The sequence below is a fragment of the Neolamprologus brichardi genome, chromosome 12, assembly GCF_056152115.1.
Source record: "Neolamprologus brichardi isolate AB-2024 chromosome 12, ASM5615211v1, whole genome shotgun sequence".
Lineage (NCBI taxonomy): Eukaryota > Metazoa > Chordata > Actinopteri > Cichliformes > Cichlidae > Neolamprologus > Neolamprologus brichardi.
In genome coordinates this window covers 26,091,841-26,115,202 of record NC_142115.1, presented here as the reverse complement: position 1 = coordinate 26,115,202, position 23,362 = coordinate 26,091,841, and the positions used below count along the sequence as shown (strand labels likewise).

Below are 23,362 nucleotides of genomic sequence, written 5' to 3'. Positions count from 1 at the left end.
TAACACATTTATGATGTGTGTAATGCAAAAAAAATGGAAATAAAAGCTCTCAAACATCTTCAGCGCACAGAAAAACACATTAATTAGACTGGCTGTTCCAGTACCTTTGGGGGGCACTGTGAATCTATTAAAGACGTGACATTTAGAGGTGTGTGAGTGTGTGTGCGTTAATATACAGGTTGTTATGCCACACTGGTGATTGGCTCGTGAGCTACAGTGAACCAGACCCCTTGCTGTAACACATACATGCATCAGTAAGCTGCAGACGTTAATGAGCTACAGGAAACACACCAGCCCGTCACATCACAGCGCGGATCAACCGGCCTCGCCATTGGTCTCCCCGGACGTCAGTCTGCCGGAGAGGGGGCGGGAGCAGGGAAATCGAGCCTGTGCTCTAGTTTCTCTTCTCACACAGATGCTGCAGCTGGGTCAGTGTCATGCCGTCTTTTAATAATAACAGAGTCAAAACAGCGACAGCGAGGAGAAGCTGGGGAAACACTCACATCAGCATTTCTGCTTTTTGAGACGAGCCAACGTGGACAATGTGACATAACCCAGCTGCAACTTCCGATACAAAAAGATTAAACGCCCTTTATCCACCTTTTTATTCGTCTTTCACGACCTCTTCAGGGCTGCTATTGTCTCGCTCACCTTTGACACAGCTGGCGGGCAGTCACCGGCTCTACTTGTGCACTTCATTGCGGTCATCCATCTGCGAGGAGGCCTGCGGTTTGTTGGTAAACACGAATCGGATCCCGACGGCAAGGACTCCATCTGGTGCATTGATGCACCCGTTTCAGTGGTGTAACGGTGAGGAGTCATTTTTGTTGTTGTTTTTTGTTTTGTTTTGCTAGTCTCTGTGACAATAATGAACAATACGTCCTATTATTTTAGTAGGATTAAAACGGAGATTTTAGAACAAGACTGACTCAGGCCAGTGCTTTCTAAATTTAGACATCCCCAGCGAGTGCAACGACAATGTGCAGGATCTTAACAAAGAGACACAAAATGAGTTGTCATAAGCTGTGTGCTCGGTGCTTCATTTGTTCTTAAAAGTGTCCCTAATAATGACATATAAACACCCTATAAACGTGCTAAATGTTAAACACACGAAAATCTAGTTTCGTTAAATAGACTAATGTAAGCAGACAGCTGCATAGTAGTGGTATTAGTGATAAGTGATTTCTTGTCCACAAGCAGCTCTATACTTCGTCCTGTCCAATAAGTCAAAGTCCACGGAAAAGAAAAGTATTAACAGCAAAAGTTAGAAGTGCTGAGTGAATACTAGAAAAATGCCTGTTAGAGCTGCAGTAATTAGAAGATTAATCAGCAGCAGTATTAATAAAAAATCTTTTTTTGAAGCTGCAATGTGCACATCACCCAGTTCTAGCTTCTCAAACGTGAAGATTTGAATAATTAATTTGAAGCTTGAATGCATAATTTTTTGGCTGTAAGGCTTTTGCCACGACTGTCTGATATTTTATAGACGCAACAATCAAAGAAAATGACCAATAAAGAAAGTTATCATAAGCTGCAGCCTTATAGATTACAGCATGTTATAAACGTTGTAATCTACCTAAATTAATACACTATCCACCAAAAGGGCGATTAGGCAATCAGAAATTTGGTCAGTTTTTGTATTGATTTGTAGGTTAAGAGTCTACCTGACCTGATAAAAACCTTTATTTTGACCTAAACTCACTCCAGAGAGTTAACCAAGGACCTGGTCATTGTGCTCTTTGTATAATGTTTTGCCTCTCTAGGTAATCTTGTTTGCTCTGACCCTATCTACAGTCTCTCACTTATACTCTTTACAGCTTCAGCTGATTATCTTCCAACAGGCCAAAAGTGTGAACAAAAGCAGTCACACTTAAACAAAAATGAAACCCTTCATTCCAGTGAAATTGTCTTTCAGTGTTTCTTTGTCATGGTGAGACTGGGTGAAGATGATGGATTGGGGGTCTTTTTCCTCTGACTTTGCCTGTTTGAATGCACAACTACAGCAGCCTCCTCGGTGGACTGTTGGTGTTCAGACAAGAACAATTACTCCCTTTGTGCAGCAACTCGCCTGCCATTCATATTGGAAATAACACACACACACACACACACAGAGTATCAAAGAGTAACATTCTGCTGGAAAAATGAAGCAGTAACAGGCAGCCGCAACTCTGTGTGTGTGTCAGTGTTTCTGTGATCGTGCCTATTCATTCTACTGTTTATATGTGACACATGTCGTGCTTTCATGCATGTGATGGGGAGATTTGTGCCCCAACCTACTTTCGTCTTGAAAACAGCAGCAGCCATGCAGGCAGGCCTGAGTGATTCCCCCCTATGTGAACTGCTGAATATTTGATGGGAAGCTCAGTCTTTAGCAAAGGCAGCAGCAGCAACAGCAGCAGAAAGCAGTTTTGTTTGAACACGACATATATAGGACAAAACCCCAGCAGGCATCTCATAGGAGCTGTCAGGGAAACTGCAATAGTCGAGGTATTTTACAGCTCGATCAAATCTCAGAGGGAATTTCCTGCCTTTTTGAAGAACAACTCGAGAATCTCTCGGATTCTCTTTGTCCTGAAATGAGAACTTTCATTAGCTAACCTTCAGCCGCTTTCTGCATCTACTACTCCATGGCAACGGCACGCCTCATAAGATTGTTGATATATAGGTCACTGGTCATGCAAGACTTCAACCAAATCAAAAAATCACTTAATATAGCTGCTCTCCCCGCATACAAAGGTGGAGGAGGGAAATGCGACGTGATGTGACATGGTGCGCACACACAAAGGTTTGAATGCAAATGCCCTAGATTTGGACTGTGAGTCTGCTCAGGTGATTTGTGTCATCAGCAGGGCAGTGACATGAATACAGGAGCTGACATTTACACCGTTCTCTCTCACTGTGTGTGTCTCTTTGTATGCTGATGATCTTTGTGAGGCAGATTGTTTGACATGTGTAAAGAGGATGAAGTAAATTCGATCGCCTTGCATCTTTCTGTGTCCTCGGTTATATTCAGGGAATGTAGCATCAGTCTGATCCATCCACCTAATTGCACTGTAAAAAAAAGAAAACTTAATTATGAGAGAGTAAACATCTGCAATTAAAAATAAAGGGCGTGTCTTTATTTCAAAATGTGAGAAACATAGTTATCTGACATTTTATGTAGTAGAAATTTCTCTGTGTCAGATCTAAATAGAGGTGTGACAATAGTGAGTTGAAATTGTGGAACAGAAAATATTAGTAATGCATGCTTTCAGCAGGACTGTTTGAATATTTGGATTTCTCCAGTGTGTTTTATTCTGGGCAACAATATGATGAAAAAGGAACACACTGACTTGTAGAACAACCAAAATGTACAAAAAAAAGGACTTAATGATTTATTCAACATGATCTGAAATGAGTGACTGAGGCCTTAAACTCAAGAGGAAAGTGTTTAGTCCAGTCAGAGCCCTGTTTTTCTTTGTGAAACCCTGGTTACCATAAGAAAGACACTTCAGTGTTGGTTTCACTTTTCAGACCTGGAAGTTGCACCCCTTTTTTATTCTGTCTGTAATTATGAATTGTATAGATGACCAAAGAGGATAATTTGTGCACAAAAGCACTTGCAAGTACTCACTTGTCATAAATACTTGTCAGAGGACTAGTGGAGCTGTCTATCACCGTCTCTACCCCTTTTCTAGCCATACAGGAAGTAGAGAGTGTGAAAAAGACAAGCAAACTAAACTGTGACAAAGTGTGAAAGCCAGTGAGCAATCAGTATAATTACTTTGCATGTCTTTGTAAGGAGACATAGCACATAAAAGGCTATCACCGGCAAGAATATGGGAAAAATATTTGGTAGGTGATTGGACAAACCTGCTGTTCTATCAGCTGTTACTAAACCAAAGTAACTTTGACCTTTTTTGCCAGTTGTTTCTCGTAGAATGATGTTAGCTGTGATCGCACGGACCTCACAAAAATCAAGCTCGGTAGTTAAGGCCTACCTTTAATAACTGGTAGCGGGGATGACAGTGACAGTAGCTGTATAGCACATTTCATTACACGATGAGAGGGATGCTTAATGTTGGGTATTTAGTACAATGGTTTTAAATAGAGCTTAATAGGCCCCTTATTAGTTAATTGCACATGTGTTGCATGGGCACATTTGATGAAAAAAAATGTTGTATGTGAAAGATATTTTTTTGAAAAGAAAGGAGCATTATTAAAAATATTGTGGGTTTTATTTCACTTCTTACATTTTTAAATCTCTCAAAATCTTTGTCAAATCCTGTCAGCTGTGCTACACTTTCCAACCCTGATGCCAGTTCTCTCCAGTCAGTCACATGAATAATCATAAGGCTGGCTGGTTTTGTCCTGTTTAGACTCTTTTCAGGCATTTGTGGCTTTTTGGTTAAAAATCTGGCTCAACCCTTAGTGTATCTACCATTGATTGCTTCTGGCTGAGTGAAGTGGTGGAACTTGAATTCGCAGCCATCAACGATCCTTGATTAATAGACATGCTCTGCTTGTTCAGCACGAGTGGAACCAAGAGGCGGATAGTATTGATCCCCTGATACTTCTGTTTCCACTGTGAGGCGGGAGAGGCGTCAGATAGAAATGTCAGTCTATTACTTTGGCTGCGGGACTAACTGGAAATCTCCTCATTGATTAAAAAGTGGTGCTGGAAGAAAATAATACCCACGAAAATGAAACTGGTAAAGATCTTCATCTATTCCTCCACCTGTTCATCCATCTCTTCAGTAAGTTGACTCATTCAGCTTTTCTTGAATTTCTGTTAAATAAACATATTTTTATAATGGTGGATGCTTAAATTAAAAATGCTCAGCCTCTCAAAGGTTGTGCTCCTTGTGAGCCAAAATCTCAGGTCTCAGGCGCTCTAATTGCTCAGTTTTTGGGTGTTTTTTATTTATTTGTTTATTTAAATCCTGGCTCTATGTGATATGAATGAGAGCTAATATCATCTGTTGGTACAGAAGCCCAGCTCTTCTATGGCTTAAATATTTTGTTTGTTACAGGCAGAAAATAATAGGAAGGTGGAAGGGGCTGTACCAAGGACCAGTACTGAAATTTTACAGTCACACTGCTAACCACATGACACAGTTTGGTCAAGTTAAAAAAGCCCCAGTTGGTGGGCGGGGATGGGCGTCCAGGTACACACCGGCTCACTCCTTGGCGGCTGCTTATCGGGGCCTGGAGCCTGGGGCTCGCTCGGGCCACTTCGGAGGTGGGGTGCCCCCGGCCTCTTGGCCTGGGGCTCGGTCACTCAGGCACAGCTGGCTGCCGGCGGAGCTCACGGGCACGTCACTGCAACCCCCCCTGGCTTCTGCTCCGTGGCTGCTGAATGACCCCTCATCTGGGACTCTCCTCAGCTCTTTCTGGGACAGTGGCACGGCTGCCCCTCTGTTGGTCTTCCTCGGTCTCTTGTGTTCTGGGGGCCTCTGGATGTCTGGAGTTTGGATCTCCTCCATACCTGCTTCATGCCCTGGAGGACGGGGCAGTGGCCCCCCACACCCTCTAGCAGATCATTACATGAAGGAACCTTTTAAAAAACAAGCGCATCCATGCTCACAGGTGTACACACGGGTGCTCACACACACAAACTACACCCTTTTTGGCTCCTACCTAAAAGCACACTGTGCTGTCGATCTTACGTGCTGCACAATAATGTTGAATATTTAGTATTTACTGTCATATTCCCATATATCATTGTGATGTTGTTTATTCTATTACTCTCGTTTTCTTCTGCTTGTTTTCTTTTTTCTTTCTCAACAGGTGATCCAGGTGATCGATATTTGTTTTTTGTTTTTTTTTCTGCTTATTCTGTTGGTTTTTGTTTTTTGCCCTTCTCCCCCGTCCCTCTTCTCAACTGTTTTTCTTTAGCTCTTTCTTTCTCCCTTTTCTTTCCCCCAGTCAAGTCTGTCCCGTATTCAGCAAGTGAAAATAAAATAAATAATAAAAGGTGAATCAAATGGACCATTACGGCGAAGCTGGGATGGTCAATTTGGTAAAGAAAATCCGTTGGGCATCTTTCTTCGCCTTCAGACAATAATTCTGATGGCAAAAGAGCCAAACGGGACAGGCAAAAAAAAAAAAAAGCCCCAGTTATGGAAAAACATGTAGTACCTAATTGGCTGTCAAAAATGTCCTTGTGACAGCTTTTGTCACTTGCAGATATCTGCAGTTTCTCTTAGTTTGTATCAACTTGTCTGCAAACGCTTGCTGTAACAACCTCTGGCAACCACTCACCAACCAGTCTGGGAGTACACATTTCCCTTAGGACCTGTGGTTGGGTCACAACGCCACTTAAGAAACCTCTTAAAGATAAATATCAATCATTTGGTCCTCTGAGGCATACATAGCTCCTCTCATAGAGTCTAGAAGTTAAAATTAAATTAAAATATGGTGCTGAAAATCGATCTTTCCTATGATGATGGAGGGCTTGTCCAGCACAGGATTAGTAAGCAAAGACAAATAACACACGAACACCCACAGACAGAGCAAAGCAGACGGAATGGGTGTTAAATTTGTTTCAGGCTAAGTTTGTTGCAGTTTGTTTTTACATTAAATTTGTTTCCATGCGTGTGCCCTGGAAGGCCAAAAGTGTCTCTGTGAAAGAGCACACGGGCTAAGTTCACTGATTAGCACCTTGTCTCTGGGTGAATATGCTAATCAGTGAAATCAGCTGCTGCGGTGTCTGATGAAAATGAAAACCTGCAGACTCTCTCAGCTTTCTGCCTTGTTGCTGCTCTAATCTGGACATGAGAAGCCTGAGTGTGACGAGTACTGCGTGAGCTCCACTTCACTATCACTCCCTGGGTTAGCATGACCCTGATCTCACAAAGCTCCTTCTCACATGCTGACTTCTCATTACTCACTCAGATGCACAAAACACATAGTGTGCTCTCTGCGTCTCTGTTTATCTAACTTAAAAACAGCTTGTCAGTTCATGCTTGTGTGGATTTAAGGTTATTTCCTGTTTATTATTTTATTAATGTATATAAAGGTCAAACTTTAGACTGATTTCTCTATTGGGATAGCAAAACTGGATAGCACCTAATTCAAATACCGGAGGGTATTATCAGTCAATTATCAGTAGTTTATTTACACAAATTGCTAATTTTGAACTTAATGTCGTGTTTTTGAGCATAAGTCACCGTTTCCTGCTGTTTTAAGAGTCAGCTCAGAATTTTCTGTCTTTTTTCCCCCTTTTTTACAGAACACAGCTATGTGCTCTGTTGCATGTTATTATTGAAAACAGCTTGTCAAGCAGAGATCTGGTTACATAGCGCTCCATTTGTGGAGATTTCACCACATCTTCCTCTGCAGCTATGCCCTGGAGTCACACTACCAGGCTTCACAATTGCTAATGAGTCCTCATTTGTTTGGGGATTTTGAATTATATGATATGCAATTACGCTGGGTGGTGCTGTTGGCGATTAACCAACTGTTTAATCCTTTAGGGTAGATGCAGATGAGCAAATAAACAGTTAAATTAACCAGTTACTTACAGTTATTTCAAACATTTCAACCAAGGAGACTACAGTGGCTTTGGTATAACAATAATAAACACCCCTGATCAAATACTGAAAACCGTGTGCAGGGTGCAGCATCAAAGTAGGAAGGAAGCATGGCACGTTTCATAGGTTACCATCTCTTCTGATTGGTTCATGCTGCAGTATTCTTCAAAAAATGTTCAGTGCTGCATTTGTGCTATATTTGCACAAGTATCAGTAGATTATATGGATGCTATTGTCAAGAACAGGGAAAAAAAACAGGAAAAGTTACAGATTGTATTTTGCCATTTTAATGAAAACAGATTCACCGATTCTTGGTGTGTGAGTCTCAGAGTCTGAAAACTGCTTGTTAACAGACAAAACGTTTGTTGCATATATATGAAAGTACATTAAAACCATCACATGTGCACAGTGGCAGTCTAACCGCCTGTTGTGTTTAAAGGCTCGGGTTGTGGATTCTCGTTGAGATTCACAATGCAGGTCTGAGCCTCAGAAAAGAGATGAGGTTACAGGTTACATTCAGTTTTTGTTTTGCGGTATATTTGTGTGTGTGTGGGTGTTAGTGTTAGTGTCAGGCTTTCAGTGTTTAGCTGTTTCATGCTATACCCTTCCTGTAAATTTGTTTTTGTTGTTGTTTTAGGGTGCTTCTGTGGTCTCGGACTCGTTTACTCCAACAAGTCGTGCACCATGCCGCCCATCACCTTCCAGGACCTACCTCTCAACATCTACATGGTGATCTTCGGGACAGGCATCTTTGTCTTCATCCTGAGCCTCATCTTCTGCTGTTATTTCATTAGGTGAGAGACAACAGAATCGTACAGCAAGACCAAAGTCTTAATCCACTTCAAATCACAGCAGAGTTTGTAGGAATTGTTTTCTCCTTGTTTCAGATTCTAGATGTGTTAACGTTTCACAGCAAAACAACTTTATATAAATGATATATAACTCCTCTTGCATGTGGTGCTATTTATCTTTCAGAACTGTTTTGGTGAGAATTGCCCAGTTAGACATCTGCTTTCCCTTGATTAGAATTAAATAAGAGGAGTAAGGATAAAATCTATGTCCACTGTGAATTACTGAGTTATTGAATGGAGGTGGTGACACCAGCTATGAGTCAGGCAGACCTCATTTGTCAGAGTGTGGCAGTGTCTCACCAAGAATTCACTGAATGGCTGTTGTGACCATAATGACCCACTCCTGATTCATACCTCTTGTAAAACTTAACAACTCACATAACAATAGCCCGGGCCACTGACTCCCATGGTTTGTTTTTAACCTGGAGCGACCCTCAAGTTGGAAAATTGGAACAGCCCCACCAACCTCAACTTAACAATCTAAAACTTGATTAAGACTTCTGCAGAAAAATCTATGGCCTAACTGACGACATAACCAGAAACTGCTTTCAACCCTACGCTGTAACCTTGCTTGCCATTCAGTTGTTGAAGGCTGCGTTGATCCAACAGTAGTTATATTTCCCTAGAGGTGCATGTCAGGTTATGTAGGGTTTGAAAAGGAGTCTGAATCAGGCATAAGTTGCCCATGCAAACATTGGTAAACCTCTAAAACTTGTTGTGTATTTGTGTCTGGCTAAAGAAGTCATACGCAAAGGCTGTGTTGATGAACGTGGCGCCGCGATGTTTTTAAGTGCAAAAAGACAATTCTTAAAAATCACTGCTCTGTACTGCGAGTAATGCATGAGTAATTCTACCTTGCTAAGGACCAGACGAGTTCTGTTTTTTGTTGGAACATACTCAACTGGATCAAATGAAGTGCAGCATCAGGACCAACTGAAGTGGACAACCCCGCTTGATAAGACTTCCCATCTGTTTTTTAAACTGAAGAAGCCTCTCAAATAAATGGTGAAATGTATTCATGAATGGAAAAAGAACCAAGATGGACAAATAGCCCTACAGGCAAGCGAAATAAACACTTATGTTTCATATTAAGGAGAAATTTCTGTTTACTTCAAATTTATCTGGTTTGATTACTGAGAAGATCTCAGGCTATTGTAGATGCTAACAACTTTGGGTTTATGTTATCTTAAGTACACCTGACTACAAGAATTTAGTTCACAGTTTCAGAAAATGCTTCATAGTTTAATCAGATTCATAGTAAATGGACTTGTTCTTATAAATTGCTTAATCACCCATTCATACAAGCACTTTCTCCTAACTAAGTGCTTTCTATTGCACACATTCACACTCCAATGAATCGGAGCGCAATTTGGGCTTCAGTATCTTGCCCAAGGACATGCATGCAGACCAGGGCAGCCAGAAATTGAACCGCCAACCTTCCGATTAGTACATGATCTGCTTTCCCTCCTGAAATACAGCCAAACAATGAATACAGCCAACTCTCAATTCGAGTAACATAAATTACCCCCCACAAACAAAGACTTCATATTCAGATCTGCTCAGACAAACTGTAAGTTCTACTAATTCAGTTATACATTTACAAACTGGCCAGAGGGATAATATTGACCCTATTAAGCAATAGGAAATAATGCAATGGGAAATATAAATGTCTGTAAATTATTTGTATACATTTATTTTAGTTGGAAACAAATAAACACATAAAAGGTTCTCATGATAAATCATCAGGAAAAGTTAAGCATCTGTGATTGTAGGCATTGAATTCCGGCCTAAACCAAACTACACCACCGAGACCAACATCGTAATCCCTAAATATCTCCACTGTAGAGACATTGTATGTGTGTGGAGGCAAGAAACACACTGTAGGAGGGACTGAGGTTAAAAAAAGAGGAACAGGGTGACCTATCCTGCTGTTGACTGTGAACTCCCTGATGAGTTGAGGATGGGAGGACGGGATGTGAGGCAACAGGAAGCCTCCCGTCACAATGTGTGAAGACAGCAGTGAGGAAAGGAGAAACTGTGTTCAGAATAAACACGGCACAAATAGCGCACAGTTGGAAAACATAAAGCCATCATACATGAAGGTCCACAGTGAACAAAAAGGAAACGTCAGCACCTGCTGTAGGGATTGTGTTTCATCTTGAGCTCTCTCTGGATGACTAAGCATCTGTTTTTGGAAAATTGCTTGATGTCTCATGATGTGGTGTGCTATTGTTGGACATTTAAATGAATTTGAAATGTTGTTCAAATTTTAGTGTTATCAAAATGCCAGAGAGTTTAAGATATTTTCTGTCTGGAAGACAGGCAGGACGAATGTGCTGTTCAGGAAATAAATCACAGAAAATAACGTCAGAATAAAGACGGACGTCAGCGAGAATCTTGATTCGCATTTGTGCAGATAACATCCCTCCTCTGTTCCTCAGTCGTTTTAATTCTTATAATTAAATATAATGGAAATCTAGTGAAATAAATTTCATCACTACACACCTAAATTAATCTAAACCTAAAGTTAATTTCCTTAAGACAAAATATTGTTATCCCAAAAGGCAATTTAGCAGAGGTGGCAAAAGTACACACATTTGTCACTTAAGTGGAAGAAAAGATTGTTGTTTTATAAAATTCTCTGGTAAAAGCTGAACCACAAGTGAAAAAGTACAGGCTCTGAAATATACTCAGTGTTCTTTGAGTATTTTAAGGTGTTTACATCCACTCTTATGTCCAAACTACAACAATGTTTGTAAAAGAGGCCAATAAAAACAGTGAAATAACTAAAAAATCATTGATTTTAAAAGCTGCTTTCAGCATCTCCCTTTTACACAAGGAGGTCACCACAGCAGATACCTCCGCATGTTTGACTTGGTAGATTTTCTTTTTTATATACACCAGATCCTCCTTTTAACACAACCCCAAAAGTGTTACTGCACCCTTCCAGAATCAAACTGGGGATCTTCTGCTTGTCAGGAAAATATGTAAACCCCTACACCACAGGAGAAGCTATTAAATGACGAAAATGTTTCTTTAAATATGTGCTCATTTGAGTTTAATGCTGGCAACATATTCCAGAAAGTTGGGAATAAGGGTGTATTTATGTCAGATTGTATCTACAAGCGTGCATCTCATTTCCTCCTCTGCTGCCTGAAAATAGTAACAAAGAAGTCCTGTTCTTTTGGTTATGTTCAAAAGGAAGCACATTGTGTTTGATGCCTTTTTTCATCTTATTTTTTCTTCTTTTAAAGAGATATACACTCACCACCCACTTTATAAACGTATAAGATACACCCTTTTGCCATCAGGAATGCCTTAATTCTTTGTGGCACGTATTGAACTAGTTGCTGGAAACATTTCTCAGAGATTCTGGTCTATATTAACATGACAGCGTCACACAGTCGCTTCACATTTGTCAGCTGCACATCCACGATGTGAATCTCCTGTTTCAACACATCCTAAAGATGCTCTGTGCTTTATTTGAAGTCATCATCATTTTAAAGAAACGCGTTTGAGATGACTTGAACTTTGTGGTGTGTTATCCTACTGGAAGCAGCCAGAAAGTGGGCATAGATCAGCGTTTTCTGAAATAATCAGCCCGGACCAACCGGCACTAACAACCAAAACCATGTTCAAAGTCACTGAAGTCAATTTTGATGCTTTGTTTGAGCTTCAACGGGTTGTCTTGACCATATCCACATGGCTAAATGCATGTGGTTGAAGGATTCAATATTTGTGCTCAGGGGCAGTTGAACAGGTGTACCTAACAAAGTGACCTAAAATGTACGCATACATTTAAAAAAGAATGTATTTTTAAAAAAGAAGAACTATCACTGAGTAATTCTTTTAAACTTAGTGTTTGCACCAAAAATGGACGTGATATCAAAATCAGTAGCAATAGTGATAATTATGAAAATAATAACACTAATGATAGGCGCACACACACACACTGTAATACTGCGGCACCACAGAACAAGAAGGAAGGCCATTATTACAAGCTGTCCTAACAATGACAAGTATAGCCGATTTTAAAAAAAACAACAACTATGCACTAATGGGTAAGAAAAATAAATAAATAAAAAACAACCATAAAGCAGCATGAAAATGACAATTCATAAACCACCATCCTCTGAACAGATTCATTACAAACACTAATGGAAAGTGTTTGAGGCGTGCATTTTTCCTCTGCGTCTCTCGCTGATGTGCTTGCTCCCTAAAGCGAACCCTAGCTCTAAATGGACTTTGTGGCGAGATTAATCTTTCACTTTTTGTATTCAAGATCTGGAATAACTTTGAGCCTCAACCATTAAGTCCTTCATATGCTCAAAAGATCAGCAGCTACAATGATAAATTGTAAGTGGTAAATATTTGTTTCAGTTTGGACTGACTCATGTTCACATGCTGAAGACACGCTTCATTGATTGAAAATGTTTTCTGTGACCTGGCTTCACCACTAAATTGAGCATCAACTCTGTCTGAAAGAGCTCAGATCCTTCCTGTTTCTCTTAAAGCCCTTTCTGAAGAATCATAACCAGCGATTCACTTCCTTTGGCTCCATTAACATGCTGAAGGTACTCTTGGGTGGGAGTGTGATTGTGAATTCATTTATAGACCGGGTGATTCATAACATGAATACTGAGTGATGAAAGGCGCTCTGTGTTAGGGGGCAGGTCTCCTATTATCTCTTTCAGACAGGCTCTTTTCTTAATCCTGTGTGTCATCGTGTTTGTGATGCACAGCTGTAACATTAGATTGCGACCGAAAAATCTATGCCCGACCACCACTATTAAAACTATTTTAATTTTTAAGATGCGGTGGTTAAAGTTTGCTACGATTTAGCTTTCTTTAGCAAATACACGCCACTTCTTGCACAGAGTCGGGATCTTCGCAGCTGTACCTGTAAAGTACGAGACCGAAAAGACACAAGTGTTCCACACCAAGGGCACGCCAAAAATATCACAACTTTAATTACGTCCCCATCTGGTCTTACAGTGCAGTACAGGGTTTGTACTCAGCAGCACAGCAGCTAGTCAGAGAGATATTTTAAGATCCACGAGGCTCAAGAGGGAGGTGGTAATGTGTTTTTGTCCAGACAATAGAATGACTGAGGAGAGATATTAAGCTGTTAAGTGAATGGCTTTCTAAAATAAACTTTAATTTGCTGGGAGAGATCTTGGAGAAAACCCCAGAAAAACAACAAGAACAGCAACAGACAGTTAATTTGAAAACATGGAAATATAAATGGTTACTCATCTACGGCAGCCTTTCACATCCAAACTGTGCATCTAACAACAGTTTAGTCTCAAACTGAGCTTCTTAAACCTCGTCTGTCATCATTAAACTGACGTCATCTCGCTTGCATACACTCTGAGGACAGATTGAGTTTAGCAAAAACAAAAGGATGATTATTTCAGAAATGCTACAGCAGCAAAAAGGACATGCTGGAGGTCATCTACTGTGAAAACAGAGACGCAGTCAGCGTTTTTTCTAGCTGTCCTTGGTGTCAGATGATGACGCTTGCACCGGGGGATGGCGGGGTTCAGCACCACGGCTGTGCTTGCTCACATGTGGTGCAAAAGAGCCCAGATGCTGGGGTAATCCAGGTTTATCACGTCTTTCAGTCGTCTCAGTCTGTCCAGGTTGATCTGTTGAGTGCCAGATGTTCAAAATAGTTGGTACTTCCTGTGCAGTAGACTTTAGGTGTAGTCAAGCAAGTCGTTGGCAGCCTCGGGGTAGTTATTTTTTAACCTCTATTGAAATGAATGGGGAGAGATCCATAACCTTTATTTCAAAGGTCTCCAGGATATAAAAAAGGTTACTTATGGAATACATGGAAATGAAAACCTCTTCAAATGGTTTCCGACTTTGCCCCAAAAATCAGAGTTACAAAACTTTTTTTCTCTTCTGATACGCATGCAGAAAGTTACACGATACTACTGCTTCATTAGTCGAGAGTGCTGACCTCAACCTCTCTGGTTTCACTTTACTGATAAAAAGCCATGCTAATAATGTAATGTACATTTATTTATATGCCTACTACGATAGCAAGTAGATATGCCTACTGTGCACACGTTTCCCAGTTTGAATGTTGACTGGCAATTATTAAATTCTCCTTTCCTTTTTGAGGAATCTGCTCTCTCTCTTTCTGTCTCTCTCTCTATAACACCTCTTTTCCCTATCAGCAGCTTGTTTTCTGGGCTAGGAAGGGTATATGTAGGTCAGCCATGTGGTTACCATGGCTTGTCTAGCAAACGCGGTTTTTGGCCACTGCTGCTTCCATGCAGATTAGTCTTGGAAAGGATCTCAGCCCAGGGGATCTGATCTTCCCAAGAGATCATCTTTTTAAGGCACAAGATGTTGGGAGTGTTTTGTTTTTTTAAATATACCTTTTGTATGGCGTCCATGTTTGTGCCCCATCGAGCATGGTGAAGACAGATTACCACAGTGTATGCACCAGTCTTGGTGCCAACTTTCGGGTATTACAAGACTGTAGTTGGAAGAGCGTGCGAAGCCAAAATGAACTTTGGTTGGAACACCATTCGTTAAGAAGGGGGAGGGAAAAGAGACTGTTTATTGAGTTGAGACATGACCTTAGCCATGGCCTTAGGAGGCCAAAGGCATGGTATTTATGTTTAGGGCATGCAGTATGGACTCTTGGCTTAGTGCAGTCTTGGAGTCATGGTGGAGCTCACAGATTTGGCAGCTTCTCATTTTTGTTTGGGCCTGGAACTGTTTTCTGTCATTGTTGCACTCCAGGTATACTTCATCTTTGAGTCCATGTCGAAGTATCTTAACATCGACCAGGAAGGACTCTAAGTTTCCTGTGATGACTCTTGGTTGGAAATACTTGCTTGGTCGGGACCTTTACAGTTTTAACTCTGCTCGGATTGATGTAGAAGTACTGATCCTTGTGCTACTCAGTTGCTTATGGTGGTGGTCTTTTCAGCTGTGTTAGTTTGAGTTTTATGTTCGCTGATGTTCTGCACATAAGAGGGGCTCTTCATTTTCCCCAGGTTATACTGACAAATGACTTTATGTCACAGAAGACGGCCTGTGCTCACTCGACCTTTTAAGACTCTCATGAGTATTTTTAGTATTTTTAGCTGGGGTTTTTTGAACGAAAGATTTGTGTCCAACTCCCTTTAATGAGGAATTCCACCTGATTGGTATGGATAGTATCTTTTTTTTTTATTTACGTAAAAGTCTCTGTGTAGTAGGGTTGGAATTATTGATTAAGTTGTTTCCGGCTAATCAATTTATTGCTCTGTTTAAATCATATCAGGGAATAGTGACAGATCCTGAAGGTAACTGGAATCTTCTACACAACATGGAACAAAGTGGAATGCCAAGGAAACTAGCCAATTTATACAAACTCATTTAAAAAAGTGTTCAAATATCCAGTCAGAATTATGTCAGAAGCTTTTCATGGCTAGCAAAAGTGTAGCATTTAATTAAATTTAACATTTAATAAAATATTAGTGGGGGTGTATGTATATCTTTGAGCCTGAATTTATACTTTTGATTGATTGGAGAAAATCCAAAATAAATTAAAATTTGAAATTGAAATGATTAAAAGACCAAAATTACCATGGCATTCATGCCTTTTTCACCACTGCTGTATACTTAAAATCTGAATGATATTCAGTATTAAAGACTAAGCTAAGTAACTTTTTAATTTTTGTCAGTTAAAGTTTATGAAAATGTTTCTGATGCGATTATTTTAATACAAATGTAGCAGATTAGCAGATCAATTTATTAACCAAGTAATCGGCTTGGAATTAACTGTAAAAAGTATTTCAAACATATATTTCAAAGGTGTAGCAATGCGAGCATTTAACCGTGTTTTGTAACACTGTTACGGGTCTCATGTTTGAGCACACAATTAAGCAGGACATGGCATGAGAGGCTTTGACGTTTGTCGAGAGGAATTTTAAGTCTTGCAGATGTTGCTGCACAATGGTTAGAGGGAAACACAGAAATCTCTGTCATGGCGCCCCTTTCACCCACTTCACATCATTATTCGAGCATGGGAAACCTCAACAAGAAAAACGTGTATCCTCACATTGTTCACGTGAAAAAAATGTTAGGAGTAACTGTTCTAAACACTACAACCAAATTTCATTAACAATGAAAAAATTGTCAGTTCCTTACTGTAAGCGCTGAATCACTGCTTAGGGGGATATCATCCTAGATAAACATTTAATTTGTTCTCAGATTTTGTCGCTGCACATACTTTCAGGCCCAATTTACAGACAGCGACAGACATTTGGTCCATGTTCGGTTGGTTCAAAAACAAGAGGCCAAAAATAACCTCTTGAATAGACACTGCTCGCCAAGTGATAAAGATCTCTCCATTGTTGGTTTCAGGGGTGGTGCGGAGTTTCAAAGAGGCAACATACTCATTAGCTTGTTTGTGCATGTGTGTGCGCGTAAGTGTGTGTTAGCATTTTTGAATGTAGTTGCATGATTACCTAAGTGAGTGAACAATGTGTCTGTGTGTATTTATCCATAAACACTGTCCAAACAATTTTTTAATCTGAGACCAACAACCTGATGACAAAACGTCAGTTAAAAATCGAGTTTCATGTGTAAATATTCTATTTTTGGTCTACTGTATTTACTTTAATCAAGTGGTTGATACATTTTTATTAAAGTTTATTAGTACTGGGAATATATGCGAGTATATGACATGAACTGATGCCATACACCTCAGTATTTTTAGCATAAGCTTCCATTTTAAATCGCTGTAAGACTGAAAAATACATAAACCACAGCTACAGATACAGAAACTGATTAGGAAACTACAGGCAGAACAAATAAAGAGCACAAACAGTGAGAATGCATCAAGAAGCACCCATTCATGGCTAATTGCCTTTTTAAAACTGTTTAATTAATTTAAAATGAATCAGCATTCACTTTGGGTTCTGCATGTAAGAAATCCCCATGTTGGATTCACATGAGAGTACCTTGCAGTTCCTTTTGGACATTCAGTGTCTTTCTGAGCCTGAAACTCTTAAGTGGAACCACAAGGGACAATTATGCAATCTTGCTCTCATAATTGTGTGACTAACTGTGTCATTAAGGGCCTGCCTGTTGTAGCTACTGACTGTGACAAGAAGGTTACACAATAAGTTAAATATGAAGAGATTGCAGGAAGATCATTAAGCTATTTTCAGCATGAAATTGTCTCTAATACGCGTAAGCATCAGTAAGCTTGCTTTTTCAACCTTGTCCCACATTGACATGCTTTTCAAAAACCATTTGTACATTGTCTATTTTTTCTGGTTGCATACAGAAAATATGAGTAGTCAATATGATACCATATATTTGTGCAGACAGTACTTCACTAGCCCTTTAAAGCCAAGCGTATTGTATTTGATACATGTGTTTTTGTAAGTTTTTGAGACTTCTACATCATCAGCGTGACCTTTTTTAGCCCTCAAAAAATGATATAAATTGCATGACACATTTTTAATGACTAAATTCCAAAAATATGGCTAATGTAGCAAATGTGATACAAATTAAAAGTCATACATGCAGATTCAAATCTGATATATTTTTATATATTTTTTGTCTAAAAGGTACAACAAACACTCCATTATCAAAAAATTAAGGATTTCTTGGCAGTTGTTCATGGTTATATAGATATTTATAATCTTGATCATTTTTGGAGGCTTTTTGCTGTTATTTGATCTTATAGTGAAGATTAGATAGAAAAGTGGGGAAACAGACAAAGCCTCAAGTTAGAGTTGAACCCGGGCTACTAAATTTAACCTCAAGGTATGTGGTTGCTTAGTAACATCTGGGCTAAACCAGCAACCCTAGGTATTTATTGAAAAAATTAAGGATGTTAATAAAAGTCTTATGAAGAGGGAGCTTTTATCTGTTTCCTTATTTTCTGCCATATATACATCGTTACAGTGAGCACATTAAGGGGTCAATCCCATCTTGGATCTGCATGATGTCAGAGACACACAGAGAGAGCACAGCAGCCCACCCAACTGCTTCTTAAACCTTTTGTTTGGGAGGGGGAGCCAATCAGAAGAAAATTAGGGTCCACTTTAAAGTAAATGAAGATTATTTTGATCAATGAATTGTGCAAATCTATTTAAAAATAAAAATTTGCCTCTAAAAAAGAATTTATGTTTTTTTACAGGTGTATTTTAAGACAGAAACCAAGAAATGCATGCACACTGTGGTTAAAGGAACATTCTACAAATTGCCAAAGTTTATTTATGTGTTTCTCCGCTCATCCACAGCAAACTACGACACCAAGCACAGAGTGAGCGGTTTGGATACAGAGAGGTAAGACTGGTGTTGATAATTTAAGATATTTAAACTGTTAATTTAAAAAAAAGCATTTCTTTAAAAATGTCTTGTGTTATTCCTACAGGTAGTTTTAAAAGGAGATCCAAAAAAGTTGAGTCTTCATGGGGTAAGAATGAAATTGACATTTCTACCTGTTTGCGTTCAGCTTTAGCTGTTGACTCAGGATAATTTAATCTAACGACTGTCCTCTCCCGCTTCCTTCCGTCTGTCACTCACGCAGCAGACGTGCGCTGTGTGTCTGGAGGACTTCAAAGTGAAAGACGAGCTGGGAGTGTTGCCATGCCAACATGCTTTCCACAGGAAGTGAGTAGAGCACAGTGGAGTCTTTCTTCACACTCGCTTGCCAGTTTGCACCTGCTAGGGCTTGTTAAAGTGAAAATGGTCACGTCTGATGTGAAGTCCATTGATCAAAAGTTAAATGGAAATTTTTGGTGGAGTACTCGTCATCAGTCATTCATGTCTTGGTTCCTGCTGAGGATCCCAGCATGCAAATCAGACAGAGCTGGTCTGAAGACCTTGCAGAGGAGGCAAAGCTATATCCTTGTGCTTTCAGTTGTCTAAAATTGAAATGCTTCTTAATGTGAGAAGTGTTTTTTTACTGGGTTCTGTGAGAAGAGTTTAAAAGCAAAGAGGCCTTATCAGAGGAGCAATTTGATATTCTGGGCTAGCAGCCTTGGGCTACAGTAGTTTTGGTATAAATTGCTAAACATTCTCTACTTCATGTTTTAACTACAGTTAAAGGCAGCAGGACATTATTTTGGTTTCTTAAGACTCTTACAGAAAAATAGAACTGAAAAAGCTCCATGAGTCAAATATTGTAAGTAAACAACCATATGTGGGTTGCTGCTATTGCCTAAAGACACTTGTGTCAAGCATTCCTGAGATGACACTTGCATTAGGAGATACAGTAGGTGTTGCAGAGGTGGGGCAAACACACTTATCTGTGTGGGGGTTTACCTCTCATATAGAACGTGGGTTTTTTTTTTTGTTGTTGTTGTTTGCTTGTTTTTGTTTTTTAAACTTTTCCTGTGGTTTGTTGAGGTTTAGGCACCAAAACGGCTTTGTCAGGGTTATGTCACTTTTCTAGGTTTCAAGGATACCAAGCCCATTAGAGGGGACCCAGGATCATTATTATTCTTGAACACTTCTACACTTCATGCAAGTTTCTGAATAATCGGCTTCGGTGCAGCCTTTCATTTATTCCCCTCTCTAAAATGAGCCATAGCTCCTCCCCTTTTAATTCTTCCTTTTTCTGATTGGCTCCAGCTCACAAACAGAAGGTCTGAACTGCAGGCACGTGGAGCTGCTGTGCTCACAGCCAGAGCTGCATGTATCTGCCGATTTTTAGGACCATCTGAAGCCTGAGCTTTTGGCAGACAGGTATTATTTGTATATACTCTGATCCCATTATTTGAAACTCTGGTCTTGTTTAATATAAGCATCCTTCATTTATTACACACAGCTTTAGTTGGATCAATTCAGATGGCCAAAGAGATTTCTTGGTTTTAAAACATGACTCCAGGAGCAGCTTGCACAAGTGACCAGTCCAGCTGTTTTCTCAGTAAGGAGAGCTTCAGTAAGATGTAGCATATTTAAAAATCTATTACCATGACCACTGGAAAACTGTGGGGAACCTGATTCCATCCAAAGGTAACAGAACCTTCATACCAGCACCAGCAAAGCTAAAGCACATTCTGCTTGTCCATTCCGTAAACTGTAAAACCGACACATTGGGGAGACTGTGTATAGGTCTATTTTCGGTCCAACTTTCTGCAGTCTTGTCATCACTGTGAGACAACCAGCACAGGCTCCAGGAATTAACTGCCCCCAGCCTAGAAATAGTTTCTGCAAATGCTGCTTACGCATGAATGGCGGCAGCATCGCATTTTGATTGCTGGTGTAAGTGAGTTCTAAAGGGCTCTCACATACTCATGCATGGGTCATAAGCTTGCCACTCTGTGAAAAAATGACTAAGCTGTTAAACGTTGAAGATTTTTTTGAAGGTAGTCTAGCTTTCTTTTTCCTCATTCCTGTCCTGTCTGTGTTCCTCTATGCAGGTGTTTGGTAAAGTGGCTGGAGGTGCGCTGCGTCTGCCCCATGTGCAACAAACCCATAGCCGGCCCGCCTGAGCAGCACCACAGTATAGGAACTCTGCTGGATGAACTGGTATAACCTCTCAACCTCAACCAGCCTGGTTGGGACGCCGACGCCCGGCCAAACTAGCTGGTGTGAGTTACAGACCATCAGGAAGAGGGAGACCGCTTTGCTGTTTAAACACGGCAAAGCACAAAAATGAACTGAAGGATGCTGTTGCCTAGCAACAATCTCCATGATAGCAACACAACACCTTGTGGTTGAGATTATCTTCAGCCACCCACACATCACTCCAGCACTCTCCTTTCACGATCCTGTTCTACATGCCTTTTCTCCACGTCCCTCACATCCTCTCTTGTTGGTTCGACTGAGGTTAACAACAGCACTGAACAGAGGGCAGTTTTTTCTCACTGAAGTGGACAAATGAGTGTTGATGAACAGCAGTGCTCGCAAGAAGATGCCGATCCCCCCTGAGTGTGTATCAATGCTGCCTGTCATGTTCTACCTGGGGTTAAATATTATCCATATTGGCTGAGTTATTTAAAACTCAAATGGGAAAAATTATTCCAGTACGTGGCACTCCATGAATTATTTTCAGTTGACAAGCTTTGAGACAAAATTATAGTCTGTGTTTGACATTCCCAGCAGTAGCTCAAGGTCAGTTTTTAAGATGTAGTAGAAAAGAACAACAAACTGCAGCCGAGGAGAATAAATATCACTGTAGCAAAGACACAGAGGGCTTAATAAAACTAAGAAATACTTTTTTTATGATTAAATTGAGGTCATGCTGCTTAAAATTCAAGGAAACGGTTATTCATATTGCATTTATTCAGATGAACTCAGAACAGTGGTAGAAAAAGAGCAGGACATGAAGCTGCCCTTGCTCACATGTAGCACGCGAAAGGTAATGAATTTACTAGAAATGTTCTGAAAGGCTGAGCTGAGGCGTGGTGCCTAGGTTTAATGTGCAGAAGACCCGTTTGCTGTGAATCCTCCAGACAGTTGGCTGCTCTATATATAGAAAAAAGTCCAGGACTGCCGAACGTTTGTAAAAACAGCCTTCGAGATGCAGCTCCAGCTTTCATCCATGTGTGGTAAACGTCTGCATCAAGTCTCTTACAAACCAGTTATTTCTGATATAATGTCTAAAATCCATACTGGTGCCAACCCCTACAGTTCACACCACCACAGGCTCTAGCTGTTTTCTGTTGTTGTTGTTCAAGGGGATGTTTTATTGTCCTGTTGTGTTCTCATGTTAATATAGAAGGAACACATCCTGAGGTTCACGGTAACAGTTTTGTTGAAATGTGTTGAAAGGTTTTTTATTTTTAGGTTTTGCACTTTGAATTCAGACACACACACACACACACACACACACACACACACACACACACACACATTTCCATGCCTTTGTTCTTATAAATGTTAGACTTCGGTTTGGTTACAGCACAGCTGTGTTTTGAGGTGTGGTGAATCTTTCATAAAAGTCTGTGAAGTACCAGAGCTGGGTGATAAAGGGAGCAGCAGTGCAAGCCCTCAATGAATTCACCTGGGAAGCAACTAAATCTCACTCTCATAAACCGCGTTTTCGTGGCATTATTGCAGGTGGTATACATTCCTCAGTCGTAAGTTATTTTTGTCTATTTTGTGATTTGAAAGCAAAACACTGCCTAAATTGAGCACAAAACTCACAAAGCACATTGTCCAGATACAGCAGGCAGCTGCACTGTAATTAAAATGTGCCATGTGCCAAAAAGAAAGAAAAGAAAACAACAAACAAACAAACAAAAAAAGAGTTGATCATGTTTCATTTTCTGCACACAAGAAAAAGAAATGTTCACTCTGATTCTGACCACATTCCACATTTTGTAATCCAACAGATGTAAATAAGTTAAACAATAAAAACTACAGTTCTCTGGTCATGCAGGCTCCTGCTTATTTCTTGAAAATCATGGTTATGGCACCACCATCAGGTGAAATCAAGTGTATGTTATGTACATTGTTTTAAGGTTGTTTATTTACTTGTCAAACAGTTGTCAAAGGTTTTAGAGTCTTGGTGGAAACCAGACTGTTTGCACTGAATTTTCAATTAAATACACTAATTAAATACACAAGTAATGTTCGAGTTCCTCTTTCCAGCACTACAGCCACTATTTGTTTTTAACTTGAGAAAACTCTTGATTGTTGTTTGTTTTGTTAATACTAGAGTTATATTTTAGAAACAGTTGTTGTTATAATTTATTGAGACTTTGGATTTTAATTGTCAAATAGCACAAATAACAACCAATTTATGTTTCTCACCAGCTTGCAGTGACATCTAGCCATGCAGATAGTTTTTCCTGAATCTTTTTTAGACTTTGACTCTGTCTCCGAGACTCCAAGATGATCAAAACTCAGTACAGAGCAAATTTCAGTTAATTCTAAGCAGTATGCACTGAAGCAGGCAACATATGTTTATATGGAATGATTTGCTTGATATTCCACGAGTAAGCACCCATGAGACTGCTTTACGATGAAAGACAAAAACAAACAAAAAAGTATGAACAAAAGTGTGTTTAACAGTTTTTTTTA

At 39.9% G+C, this 23,362-nt stretch overlaps 1 protein-coding gene across 2 annotated transcripts; it reads left to right on the top strand.

Annotated features, from left to right (window-relative positions):
• Positions 1–414: 414 nt before the first annotated feature.
• rnf122 (ring finger protein 122) lies at positions 415–22,905 on the top strand. Of its 2 annotated transcripts, none has more exons than XM_006789862.3 (6): positions 415–810; positions 8,152–8,308; positions 18,628–18,673; positions 18,762–18,803; positions 18,921–19,000; positions 20,755–22,905. In XM_006789862.3, exons 1-6 carry the CDS (start codon positions 786–788, stop codon positions 20,867–20,869), a joined length of 465 nt encoding a protein of 154 aa, XP_006789925.1. In that variant the 5' UTR covers positions 415–785; the 3' UTR covers positions 20,870–22,905. The 2 variants fall into 2 exon arrangements, with proteins under 2 accessions (XP_006789925.1, XP_006789924.1); XM_006789861.3 differs by having other exon boundaries at positions 18,918–19,000.
• Positions 22,906–23,362: the final 457 nt, after the last annotated feature.